Genomic DNA, 19,026 nt, shown 5'->3' on the forward strand with positions numbered 1-19,026 from the left:
CAGACTGTTCAAAAACATTTTGTTTGACTTCTTTTAATACAAAAATTATATTTTAAATGTATACACAATATTTCACCTCAGAAATAGAATAAGCGTTGTCATAGTACAGCATAATAGTAATAGTACATTAATCATTCATAATAAACATGAGTGGGTCTGCGCCTTAAGCCCCGCCCACCTCCTGCTGCTGACCAATGAACGGCTCCGTGCTTTCGCCATGTGCGCGTACGTCATCTCCTTTAGGCATTGCGTGTCAACATGGCGGCATCCATTGCATCCCAGGCTGCAGTGAGAGGACTCAGGACATCCAAACTCATACTTCTGGACAAGCTCAAGGTAGTGTCTCGGCTTCTGTCAGTCGGAATGCGGCGATCTGTGCTCAGAAGGAGGCGTCGTGTTGTTTTACGGCTCCTGTCAGCGTGTGATAGAGCTCCTGTGGTGCTAACATGTTAGCATGTGTTAGCACTAGTTTGACAGGTCAGAGTTGAACTATGTGACACTCATGTAACACAAAAGGAAGCTTTACTAATCGACCTTTTTGAGATGGTAATGATGATTCTGTCTGGTTTGGTGCTGGCTCGTGCATGCGTGTGTCTTAGTGCAAGTCACATGTTAAACATTTAAAGCTTTGCCTGTCACCAGTGGCTGTGCCTGCAGCCTCATGTGGGATAACACTGTGCAAAGGTCAGCTCCTGCACTTTGGTCAGCTCTGCTTGTGAGCAGCTTGCACACCGCGTCCTCTTCGCTCAGCCTGTGTACACAAATCGCTATAGTTCCATCGTCATTCATTCAGCAAACAATGCATTTGGCCTAATGATCACGACCAGAATTAAAGTGCCAGAATAAGGAGTGTGAAATGTATCTCCCTGCCTTGTGTTGACTCACAAACCAATTGAGTCCCAGCTGTGCTTTCCACCATGAAATCTAAACCTTCACGACCAGCAGACGAATACATCAGCATGCTCTCCTGCAAGACGTGTCTCTGCTTGATGTTTTTCTGCCTGCTTTTCAATCGTGAGCATTTGTGCGTACATTTTCGGAACAGCAGTAGGGCCTTTCATACTTGAAGGACACAGCAAGGACCTGTTGATGCTGTAAACATGCTTTCAGCCAGATAGACACACTCCGTTAGGCACTATGCTGGTAAGTCTATTGGACTTTTGCAATCTCATGTCATATTTACTTCCACGTTTGATGTGTCTCCCCGGTAGATTGTGCATCTGATGGAGCCATTTGTTGTTGACATTTGGAACTGATTTTTACACTGAGTGGATCAGGGTGTTTTTGATAGCTGCTGGCAATGGAACACCACCGATAGTGTCTTGACTGATAATGTATTTTGTCTTGTGCTACGAAAACCACAAAGGTTGACCAAGCCAGCATAGTCTATCTCCACTGATTAGGCCGCAGTCGACACGGTCATCCTTCTGGCTTGTGGTTCATTTATCAGTAATTGGTAAACATTTATGTTCACGGTTTTCAGTGTATATATATATATATATATATATATATATATATATATATCCAATATCATCACAGTAAAGTTTATAGACATGCAATGTCGGCCCAGACTTTAGAAAACCACCAAGACCTCTGGGAAGAATTGTACCAGCCTACATATTGTCTTGCTTTGTCTCCCAGTCTACCTGTCAAGCTCATTTTAGTTGAAGGTCCACATGCAGCCCAGTTTCACTCTTGAGTAGACCGACAGGTAAAATAGACCCAAATTAACTTTTAAATTTAAACTTTGAAGTTTTTCTCTGTTGTGGCGCACAGTATATGTGGTGAAAATGTCTATATGTTCATAAAGACAAAAAATTGTAATTGAAAATTACTACAATCTCAACATAAATCCAATTTCAATACCTTTTCGTGTAAAGTACAGTGACATGTAAAAAAAAAAAACAAACAAGCAAAAAAAAAAACAACTGTTGCATTATGCATGTTTCTCAAAAAACACAGATCATCTCAGCTCAGGTCTGTGTTTTGTTGTGTCCGCTACTCCTCAGAAATGGGTTTTATACAATCAGTTTTCTTTGACATTTTTACTGCTTGCTTGGTGGTTTGGCAGGCCAAACTGGAATCTCTTATGGTCCAGTTTTGGCCCGCAGGACTTATGTTTGACAGCCCATTTTTCTTTTTTGTTTTTGAGCAGCAAAGACATTGACCATAAAAGAATGAACAGGAAATCACAAATCTATTACTATAAAAAGGATTAACGCTGATATTGAGGCAAATAAAAGAACGGTATTTAATTTTTGATATGAATTTCCGATTTTCTGCTATTTTGAAATTGAAATGAGATATTTGCTGATACATTTTTTTGATTTCTGTGCACAATGCCCTACAGCATATTGCTGTTTTAGTTTATAAACGTTTAATACAGAAATGTACATTTCTTTAAAATTCTTTTGATAATGTTGTCTTTTAGGTATTTTAGAAATGCTGCTAGTTTAGTGAGCCCCTTCGCAGAATGTCTTCGGTTTCTTTCTGTTGGTAGCCACATGAGTGATCACTCAAGTATCATTCGTGTGACTTTTCTCCACGTAAAGTTGTAGTCGGTGCCAGTGCTCGGCAAAATCATCTTGTGCTTTTTAATTGTCCTCAGATCAAATCTGTTACTGTTTGAATCAGTCCATTAAAAGTATGATCTTTTGTTGGAGAATTGCTGTTCATGAGCTTGTGAGACCAGAGCCCAGTTACCAACAAACTATTACCAACTTTTGTTTAAGCTTCTGTTTGGAAACAACCAAGGCTACAAAGCACTTGATTGTCAGATTGTCTTAAACATCTCTGCAGTGAGGTGAGTGACTTTGTACCCTCAACTGAACGTGATCTGTCAAGATTTGGTCTCCCCGAGTCAAGGTGGCTGCGACCTCGCATATGCTTTCTTTCTGAAACCGTTCCCTCAAGAAACCCTCCGGCTTTTTATTCTTCTTTACCAAAAGATAATGGTTGACGTGGGCCCCATGATGAACTATTTCCATTTTCGAGGGCAAAGTCACCATGACCTCAAATTTTACAGAGTTGAATATTTCACCAAATAGTACACTTGTTACATCTGATTGGATTTTTGATGGTTTCCACAAGATTAATGTTATAAGCCTGGACAGACGTGTTATGATGCTCTAGTGAGCGTCCACTCTTGTGGATGTCCTTTTCTTCAGTATGTCCTTTTTGAAAGAGATGAGTAATTTTTTTTCGTAGTAGGGTAATTGAACAAGGTTTTAGTTTTGTCTCTTTCTTTCCAATCCGGATGGTCTGAGATGGTACTACCGTATTTTTTGGACTATTGAGCGCACCTGGATATAAGCCGCACCAGCAAAATGTAAAACGAAAAAAAAAACGACATATATATGCCGCATTTGACTATAAGCTGCAGGTGTCCAGAATGTAACAGGGCAGGAATTTCACTGTGGGAATATGGGGATTGCTCATATTTTCATCAATTCCTACAAATCTGTCTTTCATAGTGCTGGAAATTCCTGTACACAGCTCTGTCCGCCTGCTGCAGAGAAGCCACCAGAGAGACAAACACAGAATTATAGGGTTTTATCTCTGTTGATAAGGAAGAAGAGTTCTCAGCCACGGAGTCCAGCAGGGCGTCTTTACATTGTGCACCTGGACGCATCACTCACAGCCGTCAGCTGCTGGAGTTCCGGGCCACTGAAAGCAGCACAAGACGAGGTCACGAAAAGCAGAAATATCACTTTTAGGGCAAGTTTTGGAGAAGCAGAGGCTTAAAACAGCATGTAAATGCGCAAGTAGAATCTTGCGGAGTGAAGCTCGTTAGCCCGTAAAAGTCCATAAATTAGGATTCAAAGCGTGAAGAAAATTCTTGGATAACAGCCACGATGTAGCTCTGTGTTTAGGCTCTACGTTACTTTCTGAAGCTTTGTGTGTGGTTTCATTCCCAAAACAAACTGCAGCACCCACTGGTGGCCTCAGAAAATGTTTTCAGAAATGCAAAAAAAAAAATCCCATTTCTCTTGAAACGTGCAAACAGGACCTGAGTACTAATCATAGTTTACTTCAGTCAGTGTATTTATAAAGCACTATATCATTATCACAACAGCACACATCTTGTGCCAGATAATCACCGAATATCGTACAACCTTAATCTTAATGCTGATAATGCTTTTGCTTGGTTCACAAAATATCTGCTTCTTCCAGCAATAGTAGAACATCACAAGCATTGCATATCTTCTGATTATGTAGTGTGGGTAGTTTCCTGATTGAACCACCAATCAAGAGGGGCTTAGCACTTCTGTTTGTCCTTTACATGTTTTTATAGATGCTGGGGATTTATGTCAGATTCCCCCTTAACTCAGGCCTCAGAGACACACTTCCTCTTCAAGGTTGATTCAGGTGCACTCAGACATATCGTGCAGAATCTGTGATTGTTGAATTGGCTTTTGAATACAGAAGATGATCCTTTAGAGCGTTTTAAGTTTTTTTTTTTCCAAGTCGAATTTTGAGATGTGACAGTTAAAATAGAATCATTCCTTAGCGTAATTGCTTTTATAATCTAAGGGGATGAAAAGAAAAAAAATTATATATAAATAACTGTCAATGATAGGCACATGCTTGTTGTCATAGTTGCTTTGAAATATAGGCAGGAGTGAAAATTTTGGCTAGTGCAATATTATTCCACATACATACAATGTTCATTTATCACTTACATGTATTGTTGCACACAGTGTAACAAGTGCAAAAAAAAAAGAAGAAACGACTCATAATTTAGTGCGTCGTTATGATGTAAACCTGTGCAAGATTTCTGATCTCACATTTACTGGCTCTTGTATCTGCCTCTCTCTCTCGTGATAAGAGCAGTGATCGAGTATTCGCTCGACTCTACAGCCTGATACGTCGGAGCGTGAATTGATTGACAGGCAGATATCACTACAGTAGAATCGAATTAGCTTTGACAGTACGTCAGCTGAGCTGTGGATTTCAATTAGCCCTGAATTCTCAACAGCATTGTTCAGGACGTCTCGATATTCAGATGGTCAGGCTCCAGGATGCTCTTAAAAAAGGACTGGATGCAGGTTTTTTTTTTTTTTTTTGTATGCTCTCTCATAAATCAAATCTCCTGAATTCTTGTCTGCACAGTGAGATAATCCTCAGGCTGTTTCTCACTGTCATGGCACAGTGGTGATTTCAAGTTTTTTTTTTTTTTTTTTCTCTACTTTTTTTTTTTCTTACCCAAGGTGTTCATACTCACTAATAACCCAATGGTATCCAGTCCCAGTCTAGTTTGGAGGGACACACTGGGAAGAAAGGTGCCTCAATGAGACGCTGTCCTGAATATTTTACAGAGGGGGGTGGAGAGCCCTCCGCCTGCGACGACTTCTTTTGCTGGAACTTCAAACGACGGGAGGCTTCCCCATCTGTCTCAGCAAGAACACATTTACATTTCCTCCCCGCGAGGGATACTGGAGGACGAAGTTGGCTCTAACTGGATTTGAATATCGCTCACCAAGGTTAATAGCCATTTCTGTAGCTGCTGAGGTGCTTAGGCTTTTTCAATAATTTAGAAGGGCTGCAGTCATTAGGAAATGTTGCCAGCCTCCAAAATGGGGGGAAATGCAATGAGTGGATGAGCTCATATCAGCTTAAGTTCTGCTGTTGTTCTGGTGGAGATAATGACGGAGGAGTGGGAGTGATGCTGAAAATTAGCCCAGAAAACAATGTCGGTGATTGCCGACAGCCGTAATTCATTAAACGTACAGTATAGAGGCGATTGTGTTCAGCCCCTTCATCATCTATGAAATTAGACTCTCAAACATATTGCGAGAGGGATTACAAAATGAGTTGGCCTGTGGCGACTCTCGGTAAACTCTGAGCAACTCTCCAGGATCTGACTCATTCTCATCAATGCTGGAAAATCTCCCGTACGTCCATCTTGCGGTCTGATGGCCGTACAGTGATGTTTGCGTTACTGCGCGAGTGCAAACACTGTTTGAGCGGGTGAAATGGCTGCTGCCACTCGCACCAGCCGCAGCCTCAAAGACTCGGTCGGCAGTCAAAATTCTACCACCGAGTCTGTCGGAGTTCACACGTAAATCAGGTTGTTTTTTTTTGGATAATGGAGATTTCCCTACAGAACGAAACTCATCTGCACAGATTGTATTTAAGAGAAACCAAAAAAACAGACAAAACTCCAATCCTCACTGCAAAAACCCAAAGTGCTGTCAAAGAGCCAAACAACAACATCATTATTGTTGTCTCGTATTTGTTCCGCTCATCCAGTAATCATAACAATGTTTTGCACTTGGAAAGGTTCGCTTTTGCTACACTTACAACAACTTTCTAATTTTATTCCACCAACTAAAACTGTAGAAAGGTTTGTCCACTGACAGTGTTGGTAGCAGAGTTCTGTCGTATGCTGTGGTAAGTTGATGATTGAAATTGAGAGGTGGATGGATAACTGAAGGAGTCGCTGGAGAAATAGGGATACTAATTATAATTTTTCATTTTTTCGAAATGGTGGCATGTAAGACGACAGTATGTAGTACAAATCCATTCATAGTATTTGCTCATTGTCATGTAACTTTGGTGCAATTGATATGTTAGCAGAATTTGCCTCATCTCTGGCTCTGATTGGTTCATCATCCTCGGGACACCAATTGGGCGATCTGGCTCCCAGATAACTGCTGAGTGGTGCATTAAGTGGGTATAAGCCTCTAACCTTCGACCTGCTGAGCATGGCTGGCCCCACCGGGGGTGTGATACTCCAGGGATCCTGGAGACACACTAACTATCAGACCACGCCGAGATAGTGATCCCATCGGGGTAGATATGACTTTTGGGTACGTACCAAATGGGAAACCGCTTTAAAAATGTCAAGATTTTAAAAAATGTCATGCTTTTTAAAAATGTGTCTGTGCATATTTTATGGCCATGTATAAGCAATAATCAGGTGGTACAATACAGATCACAATAGCCCATCAAAGTTACGTTCCGATATAGTATTATTCTATAATGTATTTTGGATTTTAAGAAAAATACTAGTACCGGTATGTACCTGTTTTTTTTTTTTAATGCTCGGAATAATGTCCAACTTTCAACAGCAAACCTCCAAGACCTTTCATGATTTGCAAGTCAACAGAACTCAAAACTTTGGTTATTTACTGTGGCTGTGAAGCAAAAATCAAGGACAAACTATCGCAAAGTGGAAAATCATAACATTTCAAATTTTCTGACTGTGCCTTGTCGTTTTATCAGAAGTATGGTTGTTGTGATTGCTGAATTGAAGAGTCAAAGACCATATGAAGTTAAAGACGTGTTACTGCTTAGAGTACACAATCATCAGGGTGCAGAAACACAAGAGCATCATCAGAAAAGGTTTCTTTCTCTGTAATGACCTTCAAGCCTATTTGTTCGGTTATTTCTTTCGATCTGTGTTTTTCTTCTTTTCTTTTTTTTTTTTTTTTTTCCTTCTCTTGTTCAGGAGGTGAAATCCACGCTCAGTTGGATTAGGTCTCCTGATTGACTTGGCCGGCGTAAACCCCCACCGCTATTCTGTTGCAGCACTTTGTGGAGTTGGCAGTGCGTTTTGGACCGTCGTCCTCCTGAATGATAAAGTTCTTCCCGATTAATTTGGATGCATTTCTCTGCAAACTGGCAGACACAATGTTCCTGTTAAATTCAGAATTCGTTCAGCTGCTCCAATCATGAGTTGTATCATCAATAAAGATTAGTGAGGCTGTTTTAGGAGTTTGCCATGCATGGCCCAAGCCATGACATTACCACAGCTATTTTTCAAAACAGGAGCGGGGTTTGGATCGTGGGCAGATGTTTGGCCTCTCCATCATGTTGGTAAAGGATCAACTTGGTCTCAGTAGTTTATAAAAGATTGGACAGAAAAGTTGTGGCTCATTTCTTTATTACTTTCTTTGTTGTAGTCCAACTGTTTCCTCAGCTTATGATTACGTTATATTTTCCAATACTCTAACTTATATTGATATAAGATGCTGGGCAGCTGCTCTCTTTATTTTGTGACAAAACTTCCACAACATTGTTTCTTGCTAAACCTACTGCAACATTGTCCATGTTGGGGCATTTGTTTTCATTGTTTCACCGACGGTTTCTAAAAGCCATAATGGAGGCAAAACAGTAGCAGGAACTCTCTTTTTTCTTTGCACATTGATAATTTGAGGTCCATCACATCTTGCTCGAGGTGTAAATCACCAGCTTCATCACGAAACAATACGACGCCGATATGTTTGGATGACGATATGATGTTTACCGATATCACAAAGATATGATTTCGATTCAACTTGATTCACAAGGCTGCGATCGATGTGATGTGATATATGCCCATCTCAGACAATCACTTACATTTATATCAACTCACAAAAAACTACTGAAATATGATTTGACTATTTTATTTAAGGCCTTTCAGGTATCGGGCATTAAATAAACAGTGTAAACAGTAGGGGTGTAACAATATAACACTAAGGTCTCATGTCTTTACAAATGAAATATGAAATGGCACCTGTGATCGTTATCACTCCTTTCGAGTTGTTGCTCAGCATTTTTGGAAAGAAACTCGTCTAAGCTGGAGTGACATCAGACACGGTTACGGTGGAGCGAGCATGCGGGTCGAGCGCGTGCTTCTTCTTTAGGTGTCCGGCCAAGTTCGCTTTGTTTCCCAAGTATTTTAACTCGTACAGGCACTGTTTGCATATGGCGTGAGTTTTGTCTGTTTCCGTTGGAATCCGAAATATTTCCATACCGTCGATTTATTTTCCAAGAGGTACGTCGTCCTTGTTTGGGCTGTTCGTGCTGGCCATGACGCCGCCATGCACGTCGTGTGAAGGACGGCGAGAGTGCGCAGAAAATGGTGACACCGACATACAGACGTGCTACGTGGATTTCAAAAGAAAGGCGCATCTTAAAGATGACGATGTCAATCGATGTTGTGCGTCATTGTAATTGTGTCATTAATAAATGAATCGATGGATCGATGTGTTGTTACACCCCTACATCTTGCGTCAAGACTTTAACAAACCACATGACCTGGTGGGCACCACGGTGCGGATAACAGCTTTCACACTTCCATAAATGGTATCACTAATGCGGCTTGCGTCTCAGATTTCCTTTTAACTGTACCAACCCTGTCAAGTGTTAACACATTCTTTAAATTGCCTTTAAATGGTGAATTGTGTTTCCTTCACCACTGCAGTTTGGAAGTTGTTGGCGATGTCACTGACTGTTGTTGGGATATCATTATTTACCATTCTCACAATGTTTCTGTCATCAGCTGTTGATTTTCTTGGCTGACCTATTCAGCTGTCTGTTGCTCTGTATAACAATGGCTTGTGTCTTTCTCAGTACATTTCAAATTATTGCTTTGGCTATGCCCAGTGTTTGTGCAATGCTCTTAGATTGATTTTCTCTCTTTTCTCGGCTCCACAATAGCTTCAGTAGGCAGCTTTCTAAGTCTCTCTGTTCTGTTATTCTTTTTTAACCATGAATTCTGTCTTCACATGTGAAAGTCAAGGCTAAAACAAAAGTGGATGTTCAAACAGGATGCACCAGAATAACAAGAAACACCTGTCAGCCTCATGTTCCAAATGGGCTCTGGTCTTGGCTGTTAAACACATTTACATAAAAACAAAAGAAAAATAAAGGCTGGAATTCAAAACTTTTTTTCTTATTTTTTTTCCACATTTACCTTTGGGTCTTGTGTGGTTTTCCAATTGTTTCCAAACTGGGAATGATTGTGATCACAACCTTGTATGTCAGATATTGGTGAGGGACGCCTGCGAGAACATGTTTCTTGCTCTTTCTGCATTTGACATTGAGAAGAACATGCTAGCTTCATATCCATAGGTGACATTATGGCACAGCAGTATGTGCATGCCATTGAAATGGTCTGAAAATGCTTGGAATGCCATCAAAACGACAATAAAGCACTGCATAAAGTTGCAGGTCACACCTTGCGCTGGCTCAAACGAGAGATGTATGCGATGGTTAAACGATTAAACATCTGCTACCCTCACCAGTCAACACCTGTAGTTTTACTCGTCTTATTGAGTTTTTCCTCATTCATGTACAAGGTCACTCTGCCACCGGTTGGGACCACAGTGCCATCGGACATCCTTCCGCACGTAGAGTGTTCTCGTCGAAGATCTGGAGTTACTTTTCTCTGGAGAATTAAAATAGGATAGTGTATTGTTCCACTGAAGCGGTACCATATTTAACTCGTGTGTTTGCAACATTAGCCTGCACTTGAACAACAGTCGCTGCTTCGCAGTGCTAGCCACATTCAGGCTAATCTTGTTCTCATCAACAACAAAACCTCACAAGATCTGCTGCCACTTGACTCTTAGTGGTAAATGCTTCAGAAAGTCAATGGTAATCACTGTGCATGTACTTCAGCAGGATTTAAAATCCAATATCGAGATTGTGGTTAAAGTTTTTAGAGGGCTCTTAATACATAGTTTTTATAGCAGTTCCTCAAGTCCAAAAAAAACCCAGGTCAGAATACTGAGTTTGGAGGACGACCGCATTGCACTTTTATGAGTCAGGAAAGTACACCTGATTGAAAGTGGTATGTTTTGAGCAGCCCCGGAAGGAAGTCCTTTGTATATCTTTCATCAAGCATATGTGAAGCTCTCAGAGAAGTTGTATTTCTTCATGCAACATTGATTTTCCAGCAGTAACTGTTTGTGTAGGAGTGCATAAATAAGTTGAATCTGAATGTAAGCTGATGAAAACGTTGCTATTTTTCTGCAGATTTTGTTAGGGTAGTTTATTCGGCTGTTTCTTGTTCTCGTGTTAAAAAAAACCTGAGTCAAGAATAGGACTTTCCAAACTTGTCACTTTGACAAAGTTGTTCATCCTTCTGCTCAGAACAAGTTGATAACAGTGCAGTGTCCCCTTGAGAGCCGCCACCTTTGAATGCAACTGTGTACACCCTCTTATTAACTCTGCTAATTATCCAAATCCCTTTCTGCGGAGACGCAACAGTCAGGCCTTGCTTTCTTAAGTCTGTCTGCAGGAGATTAAACCTGCCCTGCCTAAAGACCTGCCAATGATGCAAATCTCACTGATCTAAATCCTGGAGCCACGCTCTGTTGCTCCCGCCTCTATCTCTGCTCCACTGTTCTCTCCCCAGCTCTGTAACTGGCAGATGTCATTTCTCTCTCCACACTCAAATGGTCTGGGCACAACCTTAGCTTTTAAGAGGCAAGGACATGGGGAGCTCCATGGAAAGTAAATAATAACAGTAATGAGAGCAAAAAGCACATCTTTGGAACCACATCCTGGGCTATACATCCGTTTGAAATGTAAAGAAAAGCACTAGATTTTAAATCAGCACCATGTGGCGTATAAAAAAAAGACGGCTTAGGTTGATCAATCTGTTTGCTTTTATGTACCTAACTGTTGCAGATGTCGTAAATTGTCTTTCAAGGTTATTGTGAGAGGACAGTCCATTAAACTCTCAGTAAAGTAAGTGGCATGAAGGTTTTCACCAAAACTGCATGCCACTGTTTCCATCCAACACGAGGTAAACACTGCCAAAGCTGCAGAAGAATTTCTGCCTTTCACGCTCAAGTTCTTTATTAATTAGAGGAAGCCAGGCTTTCTGAATTAGCCCACTAATGCTTTATGAAGCATCTACATGGCAGACTTTAAATGGAAATGTGCCTGTTATTGACTCTGGCATGTTTATGGAGAAACTTGCTTTCCTGGGCCGTTTCCTTTATTGCATGTCACCTCAATCACAACTCGCTACATGCCGGTTGCCTAATTGCAAATAGTCTGTCTTTATGTCTTGCTACAAACTCGCAGAGAGCCGCCCCATTAGCAGAGAAACATCCTACTGCAGTCAGTACAGCGATGATTCTGATAGTCGCTGTGAGTATTCCGCCATGTGGTTTCAGCCCATGCTCACGGAGGTGGACACTGGAAAGCATGGCTTTAAATTCTTCCCGGTTGGTTAGCTAAATGGATTGGGAACAGAGACGAGTTCATAACCTGAAAGGGAACAAATCAATTACATAGAATTGGTGAACTGGCAATCTGTTAATTTCTTAAACATTTGATAATGCCCCTTAAGGAGCATTCTGTTTAATTAACTCTGCAGTCATTTGTCGCTACTAATTACGTACTGTCATTTCAAAGGGGTAGGGTCTGGCCATGACAAGTAATGAGGATTTTAACCTTACTAGGCATCTGGGGATCTTGCTTCATAATATGTGATACTCATTGCCTCTGGAAACCCCAGCTGTCTGCTGGCTGTGGTTAGCAATTTAGAACACAGTGCACAGCTTTGTACAGGTGCGGTTAGGCTTTTTTTTTTTTTTTTTGGCAGGGAAAATACAACTCCGATATGCCAATGAGGGAACAGTTATGCAAATGTTAGGATAAATATTTTAAATACAAGCTAAGGTCCTTTTTAATGATGCTTTGAACACAAAAGAGTCATCGTTATAAAGGCATATTGTTTGCTAGAAATGTCAACAGTGCTGATGCTTTCCATTTAGGGAAATGAAACCACTTTAATAGTAAATGCCAAAATGCCTACGTGCAAACGCAGCTGCAATGCAAGGTATAAGACATATTTCAATAATGGGAGACAGACGCATGATAGATCAGGGGCTCCATGCATCCCAATTTTATCTTTAGTGGGTTGGGCTGGAAAAATAATGCCGTAATAACCTTTAAAATCAAACTTTAAAGTTTTTCTTTGATGTGGCGCAGACTATACAAGATAAAAATATCCATATTTTCGCAACATCAAACAATTACTGCGGAAAATGACTACAATGTCAATATAAAGCCTGATTTTATTGATACCTTCTGGTACGAATTGCAGTAAATGTAAAAAAAACCCTTCTATAGCTGTTGCATTATGCAGGATTTTACAAACTCACCCTGACAACCTGGCTTTGAGGCTAATGCGAGTCAGCATTTTTGCAATGAGGCCGCCAGCTTTCATGGCAGGGTCTCAATGTTGTGTTGTGTCCGCTGCTTTTAAGAAATTTTGAAAAAAAGAAAGATAAATCAATTTTTTTCTTTGACATTTTTTTCCATTTGCTTGGTGGTTTGGCGGCGTGGGTTACAGCGTGTTGCGGGACGTGTTGCAGAAAGATCGCCCAAGTTTGCACTAACCACTGGCCCACCGTGCCACTTTGTTTTTCAAGGCCTGAATTTCATTGTGGGGACCGTGCATATTTTCATCCCTTCCCACAAATCTGTCTTTCACAGTGTGCGATATTCCCGTGCTTGTGTGTGTGCAGGTAGTCCGTCTGCTGCAGAAAAGCCCTCCCAACGAGTTCACCTTGTAAGCCCGGTACAAAACCGTCCGTAACTCCACATTTAGTGGTAGATCTGTGTGGTTAGACTTTTTTTTCTTATTAAAAAAAAGGTTTTAAACACGGCTTCCGTGGTGGTGCGGCAGATGGCCGTGTGAGCATGGCAGAGGGAGCGCAGCTGGTCCGAGTTACGTGATGCCCCTGAACGCATCACTCAGGGCAGCACGTGACGGCTACAGTAACGAGACGAGGTCAGCAAGACAAATATCACATTTAAGGGAAATATTGGAGAAGCATAGGCGCCGATTACGGCACAGATACAAGAGGAAGTAGGATATGAGTAGAATAGAAAATGTGATGTCGGCAGACGGCAGGCCACTGATTAGCCGGCTTGTCGCGACACAGATGATGAGTCAGGAGAGTGTCTCGTTCACTCCGCTATTTCTTTTTAAACCCGATCATAACAAAAACGCTCAAAAGCAGAGCTAGATGCACAAAAGGAAACCCTGTGGAGCAGCGGCGATGTGCAGGCATTTTTTGTTTTGTGACAATGAGACACTTTTCAGAAGGAACTCCACTGAGCGACCCGCTACGGCACGACACGTGTCAAACTCAAGGCCCACGGGCCAAATGTGGACCGCCATGTTCTTTTATGTGGCCCATGAGGGCTTAAAGGTCTGATTGTCTTAAAATAAATACCGTATTGTTTCCAATAGACGTGCAGTGCACGTGGGGTGCGCCTCTATTGGGAACATGTGGGCGCAGGTTCAAACATTCTATAAAGTACGGTAATTACATGTGCCTTTGTTGACACGGAAGTAGTTCTGCACTTGTGCAGATTAAGATGCTCCCGGCTCCAACCCGTGTTCCACCCGACGACGCACAACCCCCCGTAAGAAACCGGGGGAGTGGAATGTTTTAGTTCTCTCCCTGCTTCAGCAGACCTGAATCTAATGATGATGTCATCAACAAGGTTGTGAAAAAGCCCACTAACGAGCCCCTCATTGCGATCAGGTGTGTTTCAACTGGGAGGAGCTTAAAGATGCAGGACAGGAGCCCTCGAGGACCGAGTTTGGACACTCCTGGACGAGAGCATGGAGAGAAGAGGAGCCACTGATGCAGCTGCGAGATAGAGGAGTAATCTTTAGTGAGCTGCTGTTCTCTGGTATGAACGGGACAATCAAAAAAAAAAAAGACAACAAAAAGACCAATAGTTAGGGGGTGTATTGTTAAATAAAAAAAAGAAAAAGGAAAGCCAAAAAGAAGTAACATTGGTTACACAGTTAAACAACTTCAATGGCAGTTTCGTTCGTCATCATCAAGTCAGATTGTACATGGTAGTGAATATTTAATTGTATGCTAACCCATCAAAGGCCTGGAAACGTATTAAAACTACTTATGTAACCCTCACAGTTCGTCTTGGCATCTGAATATCTGCAAATTAATTCCACTGCAATAGTTACATTATAGAAGTCATGATTGAAGTATTTTAGTCTTGAATGAAAAAGACACAAAGCTTCTGTCTACAAGGCGCCTTACTTGTGTGAATTAAACAAAACCCTAAATTGACTTGACTTCCATTCAATGAAGCTTTCACTGTATAAAGAAGCAAATAGGTTTTAGGCCTCATACAAAATGTCATCTTTTTCCTCTGACATTTGAGAAAAGACTCCAATGAGGAAGGTCATCTCCAGTTTTGAAAGGCTGGGAATACTCCGCAATCATTATAAGGACACTCACCAGGAAGACATTTGTGACTTTAAAATGATTTTAAAAGCCTCTTTTCGAAGCAACCCTGATTGGACTGCTATAAACTTCTCAGTCCTGAGAGTATTGTCTTATGGACCACATCAATACAGATTGAGAGCGTCCTTATGAATATGCCTGTTTAAAATCGGGCCTCTGTTGTCTTGAAATACCAATAGCCTTTCTTTATTTTCTGCATAGACTCCTTTGGGAATCAATCCTAAATTGACTCATTGGAAGTTTGCCACTAATGGAGCCTCACTGCGCCCAGCCATCAAGGCATCTTAATGATGATGCTCTCTGTAAGTAGGATATTGTCTTGTGATCAAAATGCATTCCTGGCTCACTCCTTTTCTTTACTGCCTTAATGCAGTTTTTTGCACGGGGGATATAAAAGCTTTATTTATATTCATAATGTATAAACTGGTAGACGAAATAAAACTCCATAAGGTAATTTATTACTTTTACTATTGACCTCAGAAAGGTAGTGAGTGATGATGGTTCTTGTTGAGGTGTCCCATAAGGTATCGATTGACTCATACAGCAGCAACCACTTTGCATGTGTCTCCCACATCATCAATCAGAGAAACCTTTTTAGCATGTCTGCTGCTTGACTTTATCACCAGCAGAGCACCGGGTACCCGAGGTCCTCCTACTACTCATGACGGCATCTTGTAGTGTCGTGTTTCATGAGAGCAGAAGTCCAACCCCCGTAAAGTACTCATTCACTTTGGCTAACGAGTCAGGAAATAATGTTTCCTGTTGAGAATCAGGAGCCAGTGCGTTTAAAGTACTTTACATGATTAAATACACGAGGAGCTGCATATCGGTTGGCTAAATTTCAGGAAAAAAAATGAGGAAAAGGGGAAAGAAAATCAGTTAATGATTTTGTTACGCAGGTTTTTACAACCAAATATTTAATCTTAGTATTAATTGTGAGAAAATCGTGTGCCTTTATCTTGGAAATATATCGAATTATACTGTATTGACCTCCAAATCATGGTGGGTCGATGCGGTTCAGAAAAATTGCACTGTCCTTGTTTACATGGAGATGGATTGTGAGCGTTTTAAAAAAAGTTGTGTTTTCAGTGGCTCTGTGGCTCATTATCGTGTGAATCGGCACCCAAAACACAACAAAGGTTGGATATAGTCTTTTCATTAGTGTTTGATGTTTGACATTTTATGTAATTATGTTGACCAGACATATTTATAAAGAAATATAGTTTTCATGTATAAATTTGCTGGAATTGGGAAAGGTAGCATGGGCTGAGCTGTTACAATGTCCCAACTTAGAAGAATCGCCAGTGTTTAAAAACAACGTTCTCTTAGCGTTCCCACCTGCCAAGGAGGAATCGCATCTTTCCTCACTTGAATCTCCTCGAGCTTCACTTCCAGGAAACGAATGTGTTTTTTGACCTGGGCTGTCGACCCTTTGAATTTTGTGAGTGCCATATTGATGCGCCATGTGGCTTCGACGGGCTGCTGTATATGGGCCCGATCAGAGGTGATTGCCTGCTTTGTAACCTTCCCCTGTAAATTAAGGCTTATGGTTCTAATAAATTTCCAAGGGAGCCAGAACCACTCTGTCAGCTGGTGACTTTTTGACATTGCTCTGCTCTCTCACAGTGATAAAGACAACTGCTTTAAATTAGCCCCAGGTTATTGACTCCTTAAGTTGAACAGAAGGGCAAACGACAGAGTGGTGGCATGTCTTAAAATGACTTTGCAAAGTGCCAACATCAAGCATCCCTCCTCACTGTAATGGCACTTCCAACAACAAGTGTGGCTTGACATTGTGCATGCTGCACTCAACCAAAACATGAGACTCTACAATTTTGTCCCTCTTAGGAGGAAGAGAAGTCCTGATGTTGCATGATCATGTGCTGAATACCATATGGTCCAGGCACAGAAGTGTTTTGGGAGTAGGGTTGCGCATACCAAGATGTCGTCCTTCAATGCCACTCGTGGAGTGGCGACAAGGACTTGGCAATCTGATGCATCTGCTGCCATAGCACTGTTTGTCCTCTCCATGTCTTTGTGTGAGGTCACAAGAGCTCAGAGAGAAGCGGATGGTGACATAGTTTATTCAGCACACTTCACTGTTCCAGTTGGTCCTTTGTACCTTTTTTTTTTTTTTGTCCTTAAAGTTTGATTTTAGGGCATGTTTTCATTATTTTGATGCATTATTTCTTCTTTTCATTTCATTATTTTCAGATGTTGTGTATTCAATGTGTCTATTAGTCATGTTACATTTGATTTTGATAATTGAATGTTAGTAGTTTACATGGAAAATGTATTCCATTATCCTCAAGTGAAAACGCATAACTTTTGTTTCATTTTGGGCATTCCTTTAAAGGACAATGGTGCTCGGAGCAACTGAAAACACAACCTTCTGAATACTGCTCCCAAGATGGAACTCTTTACTCAGTCTCTGAGTAAAGAGTGGTGGGGGGGGGGGGGGGGGGGGGGGGTTGAAAACGCTTTGGCTAGTGGTGGGTGATATGGCAAAAATGTCACGTCACAAATTTTTGATAATGGAATCATGATCACAATTTTATCATAATTAATTTGCAAGTTTCTGAACAGTACAACCAAGCCATTGCCCAATGCGAAACAGCCCAAACTGAAAAATAAATGCCAATTTCGGCCAAAGAACCATTCTGATCCTATTTTAATTGATATAGTTTTTGCAGTACAGCAATCTAAACCATTATGAAACTGCAATATCTATAACCTAATTATTAAAAATCCAACAGCTTTAGAACATCTTACTGCTCGGACATCTGACACGCAGGTTTTCTCTCCTGAAAATGAGGCGCATTATGACAGATCCGAACTGTGGCTGTGCACACTTTTGAAAATTACGGTTAATTGTGCTTTGCCATCCGGGGAAAAGCCAAACCATTTCCACATGACGCATGTGGAGTTTTTTTTTTTTTTTTTTTGGGACCCAACTCCAGGTTTTGGCTTCAGCCATGCTTCCTTGATACACAACCAAAACAGACATGCTTGTAATTGGCTATGACTGATTGGTCAGGTGCACGAGAAACTCCTGACACGTCTGTGCATCAGCATAGAACTGCAACAGCAAAAAACAATCAAGTGCGCCAACTTGTGGCCTGGCATGCTCACTACATTGTTTTCAGCATTTCTGCCACTCCAGCGCAATCTGACATCATTTTCAAAATGTTACTGTGTGAATGCGAAATGTTTCAGAAATAAAAACGTAAAAAACATTTAAATGTCAGTGGTTTTCATCGTTTATATGTCAAGTAAACAGTCTGTGGTTTACATGAAAAAAGCTCACGCAAAAAAATATTTTAATTGATCTTAGTTAGTTTTAAATTTGATTGTCGTATTACACACTTGAATCAAAACGCGACTCAAATGTACAATTAAGATGGAAGTCAAAGTGGGCCGTTCGTTTTTTCAAAGCTTTTTCCCCCTTTAAATAAGAAGCCCTTTGCCAAGAACAAAAAAAGTTAGTATCCACCTCTGCTGCAGTATATAGCCGTGACATTTGTGATCACTCGCTGAATGTCAAGACTCTTGCTGCAAGCCTGCTGAAAGCAAAATCTTTCTCAGAATAAGTACTTCCTCAGTATGACTTCTGCCTCCTTCTCCCTTGTCTCATTTGAATTTGGTGCTGAGGGTTTTTTTCCCTGCACTTTTTACATCAAAAGCACAACGTAGTAAAGGAGTTGATGACGGGCTATTAATAGAGGGGGGATCACATTAAAACTGTATGGCTTCATGGTTAGTTAAAGCATTTAATTTCCATTTTGAAATGTGTCTCTGACCTACAAGAGAAGCCAGGGAACTTTTTTTTTTTTCCTTCATTTTTTTTTGTAGAACTGGCACTTGTGCTTAATGTTTTGTCGACAGTCTAAGTTCCTGAAATGCATGACCTGAGAGTGAAAAGGAGACACTTTTGCTTGTACTTCATAAAAACTATGTCTATTTTTTTTTTTCTAAATGTCATTTTGGCTGTCTTTCCCCATACCTCCAT

At 41.0% G+C, this 19,026-nt stretch overlaps 1 protein-coding gene across 1 annotated transcript in view; it reads left to right on the forward strand.

Moving 5' to 3' along the window:
- Window positions 1–249: 249 nt before the first annotated feature.
- The window catches only part of suclg2 (succinate-CoA ligase GDP-forming subunit beta), a 119,897-nt gene continuing 101,120 nt past the window's right edge, over window positions 250–19,026 (forward strand). The window contains exon 1 of the mRNA XM_080495525.1: window positions 250–336. Coding sequence (XP_080351651.1) covers window positions 259–336 — 78 coding nt within the window. The 5' untranslated portion in view covers window positions 250–258. The remainder of the gene's footprint in view (window positions 337–19,026) is intronic.

Source organism: Blennius ocellaris (assembly GCF_963422515.1).
Source record: "Blennius ocellaris genome assembly, chromosome: 4".
Classification (NCBI taxonomy): Eukaryota; Metazoa; Chordata; class Actinopteri; order Blenniiformes; family Blenniidae; genus Blennius; species Blennius ocellaris.